This window comes from Mandrillus leucophaeus, unplaced genomic scaffold, assembly GCF_000951045.1.
Source record: "Mandrillus leucophaeus isolate KB7577 unplaced genomic scaffold, Mleu.le_1.0 Scaffold152, whole genome shotgun sequence".
Lineage (NCBI taxonomy): Eukaryota > Metazoa > Chordata > Mammalia > Primates > Cercopithecidae > Mandrillus > Mandrillus leucophaeus.
Window position 1 is genome coordinate 4,116,485 of NW_012101499.1, and position 10,616 is coordinate 4,127,100.

The window sequence follows — 10,616 nt, forward strand, 5'->3', positions numbered from 1 at the left end:
GGTTATTTCTTTTTTTCTTGTAAATTTGTTAAGTTCTTTATAGATGCTGGATATTAGACCTTTGGTGTATGGTTTGCAAAAATTGTCTCCCATTCTGTAGGTTGTCTGTTTGCTCTGTTGATAGGGCTGTACAAAAGTTCTTCATTTTAACTAGATCCCATTCAGAATGAATTTTAAAAGCAAAACTATATTCTGTCTGGAAGAAATAAATTAAAATGTAAAGACTTATAGGTTAAAAGTAAATGCATGGCAAAAGATATAAGTTGTAACCAAACGAGAGAGGCTATGTTAATATCAGGTGAGATGGATTTCAAGCGAAAAAAACATGCCAAAGACAAAAGGGACATTTTATTAGGGTAGGGTCAATTCACTGGGAAGACCAAACAATCGTAAATGTTTGCATATATTAAGAGAGCACCAAAATACATGAAGTAAAAATTGATGGAATCTATTCTACCATCAGACAAGGAGACTTTAACAGCCTTTATCAATTGACTGTGTTAGCTAAACAAAAAATCAGTACAGGCAGTATAAACTGATAGACAATACCAACCGCCTTGACCTAATTGATATTGGTAAAACACTACACCCCAAAACTGGATAATACATATTTTTTTCAAGTCCATATGGTACATTCATCAAGGTAGACTACGTGCTGGTTCTTTTTGTTTTTTTGATTTAAGAGACAAGGTTCCACTATGTTGCCAAGGCTGGTCTCAAACTCCTGGGCTCAAGTGATCCTTCTGTCTTGGCCTCCCAGAGGAGGGCCTATCCTGGTTCTTAAAATAAGTCATAGTACATTTGAAAGGATTCCATAGATTGAAGAGGAATTCAAGTGGGAAATTATAACATATTTTGAACTAAATAATAATAAAAATATAAGCTATCTTAGCTTGGCATAGTGGCACACACCCTAGTCCCAGCTACTCAGGAGGCTGAGATGAGAGGATTGCTTGAGCCCAGGAGGTGGAGGCTGCAGTGAGCTATGATCACACCACTGCAGTCCAGTCTAGACAACAGAGCAAGACCCCATCTCAAAAAAAAAAGAAAAAAAAACAAGATATATAAAATTTGTCAGATGCAGCTAAAATAGTGTGCATAGGGCAAGTTTTAGATTTAAATGCTTAAATTCAAAAAGAAAGGTCTTCAGTGACCTAAAGGTCCACCTCAAAAAGCTGGAAACCAAACTGGGTCAAAGACCTAAATGTAAAAGTTAAAAACTCTGAAACTCCCAGAAGAAAACCTGGGGAAACACCTTTGCAGAAAGGGTTTCTTAAAAGACTACAAGCGTAAACCATATCAATAAAGAAGAACATTAAGAAATTAAACTTTATCGAATTCTAAAACTGCAGCTCTTCAGAAAACATCACTAAATAAATAAAAAGGCAAGCTACCCAGTTGAGAAAAATCTTGAATACATACATTCAACCAAGAAACAATCACTACGCCCAATATTTTCAAAGTGTTTTCTGTAGAAGACTAGTTCAGTCTGTCAACAAATCTTTACTAAGCAGTTACCATGGCCAGGCACTAACAATTCTGGGGGTTACTGTTAAAAGTGGTGAATGGGGCCAGGCATGATGGCTCATGCCTGTAATCCCAGCACTTTGGGAGGCCAAGGTGGGTGGATCACCTGAGGTCAGGAGTTCGAGACCAGCCTGGCCAGCATGGTGAAACCCCATCTCTACTAAAAAATATATATAAGAATTAGCCGGGCATGGTAGCAGGCACCTGTAATACCAGCTACTTGGGAGGCTGAGGCAGGAGAATTGCTTCAACCCAGGAGGTAGAGGTTGCAGTGAGCCGAGATCGTGCCACTGCACTCCAGCCTAGGCGACAGAGTGAGACTCTGCCTCAGAAAAAAAAAAAAAAGGAAGTGGTGAACAAAACACAATCCTTGCCCTCGAATTTATACATCCACTGGGGCAAGAGACTAATATATATATATATATGCAGTGATGGTACTTTCTCTGAGGAAAAATAAACCAGGGTAAGGAGGACAGAGAATGATAAATGTGGAGCTCTTTAGAGAAAACGTTTGAACAGAGCTGAATAAAGTGAGAGAGAATGAGTCATACTCTCTGTCACTTTGTTAGGGGGAAGAGCATTTTAAGCAGAGGGAATACCAGGTGTCATCTCTGAGTCAAGAAGATAGAAGAATCAGAGAAGTAGAAAAGGGCCAGGTTACTCAGGCCCTGGAAAGGAATGCATGAGTGATTAGAAGGATCACTCTCTTCTAAACCAATGAAGTAGCCCATTTGGTATAAAAATACATTTGGGAAATGTGATATCACATCCATACTCCATCCCCTATTATTTTGTTCATTAACCTGTTTTTTTGTTTGTTTGTTTTTTGTTTTTGTTTTGAGATGGAGTTTTGCTCTTGTTGCCCAGGCTGGAGTGCAATGGCACCATTTCGGCTCACCACAACCTCTGCCTCCCAGGTTCAAGCGATTCTCCTGCCTCAGCCTCCCGAGTAGCTGGGACTACAGGCATGCGCCACCACCCCCAGCTAGTCTTGTATATTTAGTAGAGACGGGATTTCTCCATGTTGGTCAGGCTGATCTCGAACTCCCAACCTCAGGTGATCCGCCCACTTCGGCCTCCCAAAGTGCTGGGATTACAGGCGTGAGCCATCATGCCTGGCCTGTTCATTAACCTGTTTTAAAGGCTGTGATGAATCCCATCATACAATGAAGAAACCTGTTCAGCTCTGTTTGACGTTTCACGAGCCTTTTCAGCCGGACCATTTTCTTTTGCATTAACATTCATTAATAGCACATAAAATTTATTTTGAAAATGTCCAGCATAACCAGAATTAATAGTATTTAAAATTATTTTCTAATTAACTGGATCTAGTTCTTGTAATTTTCATTTTCTAGCAATATAGTTGTATTTATTAAGCAGTTACTATGTGCTATATGCTACAAGCAGATACTACCTCTATCTGAGTGCCTTATGGTCATTTTTTTAATATCATAACCATCCCATGAAGGACGTCCTAGTGTTACCCTTTTTAAAGGAACCTGAGGCCTACAGAGAGTAAGTACCTTACCCAAGATTGTACAGCTAGTATATGAAGGAGCTGAGATTTGGGGCCAGGCAGTTTTACTTCAGAACCCATGACGTCAGCCACTAGGCCATTTTGCCTACTCTTAGAATATTTACTGAGGAATTATTTCACAAAGTCACCATTCCTTTAGCAAATCAAAGCCTTGTTTTTTACTTTTAAAAATATTTTTAAATGTATAGATGCTAATTATATCTTTTGTATTTTCGATGAACTCTGAATTTTTTTTTATTCCAAGATTAGTAGGCTGTGCTTGATATAAAATTATTTCTATCTTATTTTAACATGTGTCTGATTTTTCCTAGATTGAAGGATTCTCATTAAGCAAACTGGGGAATTTCAACCTTAAAGACATTGAAACAGATGTTGTGATCTGGGAATATACGGACAGTGCTGCGGGGGATACAGACACAGCGAAAGAAGAGGCACCAAGAGAAACGCCCATTAAAAGGGGACAGGTCTGTTCTCGTTTGTTTCTAGTTGTCAATTTCAACTGCCAATTGTGAAGTTTGTGGATTAGTCAGTCTCCTCTTCTTTCCTTAACTATCTTAACTATTTCATGGCTCTTTCATTTGCCAGTCTATTTAGTACCTTGAATCGACAAGTAATGAGAAAAGGTTTAAAAAAAAGTTAGATCACTAAATCCACAGTTATTTATGTAGTTTCTTTGTGCTGAGTCCTTTGAAAGAGATTCAAAATTCAAAGGTAAATCCGTATCTATCCACAAAGAGCTTAGTCTTAGGTGGTATTATGAGGTTTAAGTGTATGAAAGGTTAACTAGCTTTCAGTTACTAAAATTACAGCAAATGCATATATGATTTAATGTACTGGTCCCATACTGTTGGGGGTGGGCAGGGGAATTTATGCACAAGGAAAGAATAGCCATTAGAATTTCAAACAAAAATCTCTGCAATGTCATGATCCTAGTAATAAAATAAGATTCTCTCCCAAATAGATGAAAGACCCCTGATCTTCCCATTACCTTTTGGGGTAAATTGACAGTAATATCCACAAAATTCTTGGATTCGAATCCCAGCTCTATACAAACAAGTCATGTCACTCCTCCAGTTCATGTTTTACTCGTGCCTAAAATGAGGAGTTAGTGGTGAATCAGATTTTCCAGTTGTGTTTTCTAGAATCCTTGAATACTGGGAGGAGGAGGAGGAGAGTGGTGGTATCACCCTACCGCTGCTGCCACCAGAACCACTTTTATCTGTTTCTTATTTGGAGTCTCTGTAGTGGAGAAGAGTATAGGCTGTGGAGCCAGAATATGTGAATTTGTATCCCAGCTCTCCCACTTCCCAGCTGTGTGTCCTTGGGCAAGTGACTTAGCCTTTCTGTGCACCAGTTTCCTCCCTACTCATGGGGATAATATTGGTACCCTCTCATAGGGTTACTTACAGAATGCTTAACTCAGTGCCAAGCATGTGGTGAGCGCTCAGTAAATGTTAGCTGCTATTCTTATTTTATTTGAAAAAGAAAATGTTCTCTGTTTTAAAGAAAACCGGTTTAAGTTCCTGTAGTCTAGATATTTCAAAGGTCTCTCCAGTTTCATGTTACGGTATTATCAAGTCATTTCAGTGAGATGCTTAAAAATCCTTTGTAATGCTGCTATGGATAAAGAGGTAAAATGTAATAATGCTTAAAATTTCTGGGGGGTTTATTTGTGTCCTCAAACTGTAATGTTTGGGACCTAAACAACTTCCATTTTTAATCAGTTCTGCCTTGTAAAACCACCAGATGACTTTATATTACTTGACACAACCTTTGTGGTTGAGAAAAATATACCATTGGTTTTGAAGTTTAATATAATAAAGTATGATTGGAGACAAATTTGTGCACCTTAGAGGAAATTACTTTTTTTCAGTGTGAATTATAGGAAAAGCTATTGCTGTAAATCCATTTAATGCTTTATTTTTACATTTTTATGTTATTTGGAAAGATTAATCATGCTGCCACTTCTGAAATAAAGTGAGCGTCAGACACTATGGGGTTGCATATGGTGTGCACTGTACTGAGATCAGGAGACATTGAGACATTGTTCTCATTCGGCCACTACCGGGCAGTGCAACCTTCTGACAAGCCATGGGCACTCGTGGGGCTTCAGTTCCTTCTCTTGTAATATACAGGAGTTGAACTAGATTACCTCTTAAGAGCATCTTACAGTTGTGACATTGTGTTTCAGTGATATATGGATTTCTTGTACTTAAAAGGCTATACCTACGTGAAAAAATACAGAGAGCAACCAAGTCTGCCAGATGCTTTCCCTTGTTTCTGATTTAATCCTCATAACTATCCTGTGTTATAGGTGGTATCATCCCTACTCTGCAGATAATGATAGCGACCATTTTTTGAACACTGTGTGCCAGGCACTGTGCTAAGCACTTTACAGACACTATCTCACTCAGTCCTCCCAACAACCCTATGAGGTGGGTACTGTTATCCCCATTTTTCAGATGAGGAAACCCAGGCTTAGACAGATTATAGACCTTGACCCGGATCATACACGGCTAGTACATGGCAGAGTTTGGATTTCAAATCTCAGCTTGTCCCCATCCAAAGCCAGTTCTCTTAGCCACTGTGTTGTGCTACCAGTCTGAGAATGAGGAAGCTAAGTCACAGAGCAATTAAGAGATATGACGTGGCAGAATCTCTATTTGGGCCCATATTTTCCCCTATCCTAAGTAATATGTGCTTTCTATTATATTACATCACAGTTATGGTCCAACTTGTCAGAAGTCTGTAACTGTAAAACCAGTGTCAGTTTCTGATGGCAAGAGTTACTTGACTTTAAAAACCAGTTGCCACTGACAGAGTCAGTGTGCTTATGTAGCTTCTCAGGGCAGCGAGGGGAGTGTTTTTCCTTTTTCTCTATGCCTTTAGCTACTGTCCATTTTTGTGTGTCTGTGACTATAAAGGTGCCTCCAGCAGCAGTAACAGGAAGAGTTCAGTGCTGAGAATATTAGCAACCTATGCACAGTCCTCTCCACCTGTTATTAACAGTTCAAAGTTAGGAGCGCTGTCTGGTTAAATAAATAAAACCCATCTTGTCTGTTCCTGTGATAATGACTGGATTATAGCATACTCTAATCCTAATAATGCAGTGAAGTAATGCTGTTTTACCACAAACAAAATAGAAGTTAGAATTGATTTATCTAGATGAATTGTCAGGCTTGTATCTTTGTTAAGGTTTTCCAGATTTTTTAAATTTGATACTTGAATGATCTTTAATTTTCCAGATTGTACTTGCATCTGAAATAACCTGTATGTTTCTCTTTGCTATTAATAGGTGTCATTAATATTGGATATGAAACACCAGCCTTCAGTACCAGTTGGGCAGCTCTGGGTGGAATTGCTGCGATTCTATGCTTTAGAATTTAATGTGGCTGATTTAGTGATAAGTATTCGTGTCAAAGAATTGGTATCTCGGGAATTGAAGGATTGGCCCAAAAAGCGCATTGCTATTGAAGGTATCTCAAAATGTTTATCTTATTCCCCCCGACTCTTTTTTTTAAAGGTACCAGTCTAACAGCATGCTTTTTATTTCAGTCTCTTTTCAGCTCCCACAAGTAAGGTAGGCCTGCCCTCAAAGGGAAATAAATAGTTAGAATCTTGCATGTGTTACTGTGGGTCATTTCAAGGAATCAAACTGTTTTCACCCTGGGTTTTTAAAGTATAAACAACTTGAGTAATGGCTGGCTGAGTCCTTGCTTTCTTTGTAGATTGCTTAACTACTTAAATGCCTAAAGTATGTTTTTCACAGTGATGTGTAAATCCCCCTTTCCTCTTTACCATTCTCACCTCTGGATTTTTTAATTCAGTCCATTTGTGGATTGTTGAAGTTGTTTAGTTTTGCAAAGGTGAGGACAATACTTTTTCTCGTCAAAAATGTCATTCTCCATTGGATTCCTCTCCAGTAGAGAGAATGAGTAGTTATTTTTGACATATCTACAGTAACATTTAGAACTTATTCATAAAAACACATTTTTAGTGAAGGCTCATTTAACTGAAATCACTTTATCAAAGACACACTGATGTGCCCTATAGATATCATTAAATGAACTAGCTCTTCTCAGCTTTGCAAAGTCAGGAGGTTGAAACCCCTCTAGAAATCTTAATTCTCCTCCTTTAAATAATTTAAAGAACCTCCTAAATGGAATTCTCTTATTTTTGCTTGATTTTTTTTCAAGCTTTATGTTGCATAAGAGGGTTTTTTTGCATTTTGCATAAATTCTGTGTGCAATCATGGGGATCTCACATTTTTAAACCCTCCCCTGCAGTTTCTGTGGCTCAGCTCTTCTGGCCAATTGCCTAACCTGCTGGAGTTCTAGGGGAGGAGAAAAGATTGAGAGAAGTGGTGTCTCCTCCTGGTGCCTCCCTCTCGCCCCTGAAATTCAGTCCAGCCAATTCAGTGATGGGGCTTCCCAGGGCAGAAGAGTGGAGGTAAGCTCGATAAACCGCAGGGCCTGACTGAGTGGGGAGGCAGAGCACTCAGCAGCAGAGCCTTGTGGGAAGATCTTCCTTCCCAAGGGCCTGAGAGCCACGCTGATAACATCTTTTCTACCTCCACAGTCACAGAGCACAGTAGGGAGAAGGGGTACTAGTTCTGAACGGAGAATGGCTTCCCTTCATAGAGCAGATGTTTCAGAAAATACTGCTTTTTGTTCTTAAACTCTATTTTCTTACTCCCCACCCCCAGTTTATTTTTTTTTTTAAAGCCTGTAAAATACAAGATAAATTTTACTGTTGTTTGTTGTCTGTTTTTATCTGCAGCAGGCTAAGTTTTAAAACATGAAATACAGTAGTATATGAAGAGATGGATTTTTTCTTTCTTTTTTTTTTTTTTATTACAGATCCCTACTCTGTTAAAAGAAATGTGGCAAGAACCCTAAATAGTCAACCTGTGTTTGAATATATACTTCACTGTTTAAGGACAACATACAAGTATTTTGCTCTTCCACACAAAATTACAAAATCCAGCCTTCCAAAGCCTCTGAATGCAGTTACATGTGTTTCAGAAGTAATAAATCATGATCCAGATGTGCAAACAAAAGATGATAAGCTCAAAAACTCAGTTTTGGCTCAAGGTCCCGGTGCTACCGGTTCAGCTGCAAATACCTGTAAGGTACAGCCACTTACTCTTAAAGAGACTGCTGAAAGCTTTGGAAGTCCACCAACGGAAGAAATGGGAAATGAACACATCAGGGTCCCCCCTGAAAACTCAGACTGTATCCGAGCAGATGTTAACGATGATGATTACAAGGATGATAAAGTACACCATCAAGAAACAGGAAGGAAAAACGAGAAAGAGAAAGTTGGTAGGAAGGGCAAGCATCTGTTGGCTATTGATCAGAAACGTGGAGAGCATGTTGTCTGTGGCAGCACACGTAATAATGAGTCAGAGATCTCTTTGGATTTAGAAGGCTTCCAAAATCCTACAGCCAAAGAGTGTGAGGGACTTGCTACTTTAGATAACAAGGCTGATCTTGATGGAGAAATTATAGAAGGCACTGAGGAACTAGAAGGCTCTCTAAACCACTATACCCACTCAGTACAGGGCCAGATTTCAGAAATGATTCCCTCTGATGAAGAGGAGGAGGAAGACGAAGAAGAAGAGGAGGAAGAAGAACCTAGACTCACCGTTAACCAAAGGGAAGATGAAGATGGCTTGGCTAATGAAGATGAATTAGACAACACCTACACGGGATCAGGGGATGAGGATGCCCTATCTGAAGAGGATGATGAGTTAGGCGACCCTGCTAAGTATGAAGACGTGAAAGAATGTGGAAAACATGTAGAAGGAGCTCTCCTAGTGGAACTTAATAAAATAAGTCTTAAGGAAGAAAATGTATGTGAAGAAAATTCACCTGTGGATCAGTCTGATTTTTTTTATGAATTCAGTAAACTTATCTTCACCAAAGGAAAGGTAATCAGTACCACCACTAGTCATATACGGAACTAGGAGACTTTAAGGAATTTGAATGCATTTAATTTCAATTTTTATATACTAGGAGTTTTCCTATTTTGGTAGTGTTTAGCAAGTTGGCCTTTCATTCTGATAAGACTGCTCGCTCTCCTTTCCTCCTTAAGACTCATGGGAATTGGCAGAGGAAGGGAATGCTATTAGTAGTGAAAATAACTACCTCGTTCTCCTAATGATACCATAGGATGTCCCCAACTCTCAGATCATTTGAGTGGACGCATGTTACATTTTCATTTCCTTTGGAAAGTGAATAGGAGACTATGTACTTTTAAAACATGATTCCAGACTCCTTTATTTGGCAAATAAAGTGTTAAGTCTTGTTTTGCTTTGCCATATTCCTGCAGTCTCCTACGGTAGTGTGCAGTTTATGCAAACGAGAGGGTCATCTAAAGAAGGACTGTCCTGAAGACTTCAAAAGAATCCAGCTAGAACCTCTGCCACCGTTAACACCCAAGTTTTTAAATATCTTAGATCAAGTCTGTATCCAGTGTTATAGTAAGTTATTCACATTTCTTTTGATTTGTCAAAATATTAAATTGACATTTACTTGAGTCTTTAGAATCACTATCCTATTTAGGTCTCTAAACATTAATAGGGAACAAGTCTATTCCATTCTCCATTGTATCCACAAGTGTTCCATGTCATGTCTGTTCTGTTTGGGACATGCAATAATTGTCAAAGAAAGATGAGGAAAGATGCAGGGAGGATCTTTTTTATTTTTTATTTTTTTAATTTTTTGAGACAGGATCTCACTCTGTCACCCAGGCTGGAGTGTAGCAGAGCAGTCATGAGTCACTGTAGCCTTGACCTCCCAGACTAAAGTGATCCTCTCACCTCAGCCTCCCAAGTAGCTGGGAGCACAGATGCATGCCACTATGCCTGACTAATGTTTTCATTATTTGTAGAGACACAGTTTCCCTGTGTTACCCAGGCTAGTCTTGAACTCCTGGGCTCAAGCAAATGGAGGATCTTATTTTTCAAGTGTCTTCTGTATTTTCTTTTATTAACAGCATAGTTGTTGCATCAAGATACATAGCAATCATAGCAGGTTTCTTTTTTTGGAGGGTGATAGGGAGACAGGGTCTTGCTCTGTCCCCCAGACTGGAATGCAGTGGTGTGATATCAGCTCTCCACAGCCTCTAACTCCTGGGTTCAAGCAATTCTTCTGCCTCAGCCACCCAAGTAGCTGGTATTACAGGTGTGCATCACCACACCCAGCTCATTCTTATACTTTTTGTAGATACAGGGTTTCGCCATGTTGGTCAGACTGGTCTCAAACTCCTGACCTCAAGTGATTCACACAGCTCCGTCTCCCAAACAGCTGGGATTGCAGACTTGAGCCATGGCACCCGGCCAGCAGGTTTCTTTTTAAAGCTTAGTATTAAATATTAAATATCTTACCCCATTTAAATTTTCCATTACTCTGCCAAGAAAAAAAAAATTTTTTTTTTTTGTTTTGAGATGAAGTCTAGCCCTGTCACCCAGGCTGGAGTGCAGTGGTGTGATCTCAGCTCACTGCAGCCTCCGCCTCCTGGGTTCAAGCAGTTCTCCTGCCTCAGCCTC

The 10,616-nt window shown here is 39.4% G+C and overlaps 1 protein-coding gene across 4 annotated transcripts in view; it reads left to right on the forward strand.

The window, feature by feature from the left end:
• ZCCHC6 (zinc finger, CCHC domain containing 6) overlaps positions 1–10,616 on the forward strand; it is a 75,221-nt gene that overhangs the window by 22,336 nt on the left and 42,269 nt on the right. For 3 of the 4 annotated variants that reach the window (XM_011975213.1, XM_011975214.1, XM_011975212.1), the window contains exons 11-14: positions 3,376–3,528; positions 6,360–6,540; positions 7,924–8,996; positions 9,398–9,548. In XM_011975213.1, coding sequence (XP_011830603.1) covers positions 3,376–3,528; positions 6,360–6,540; positions 7,924–8,996; positions 9,398–9,548 — 1,558 coding nt within the window. The remainder of the gene's footprint in view (positions 1–3,375; positions 3,529–6,359; positions 6,541–7,923; positions 8,997–9,397; positions 9,549–10,616) is intronic. The other variant, XM_011975215.1, reaches the window with a different exon arrangement.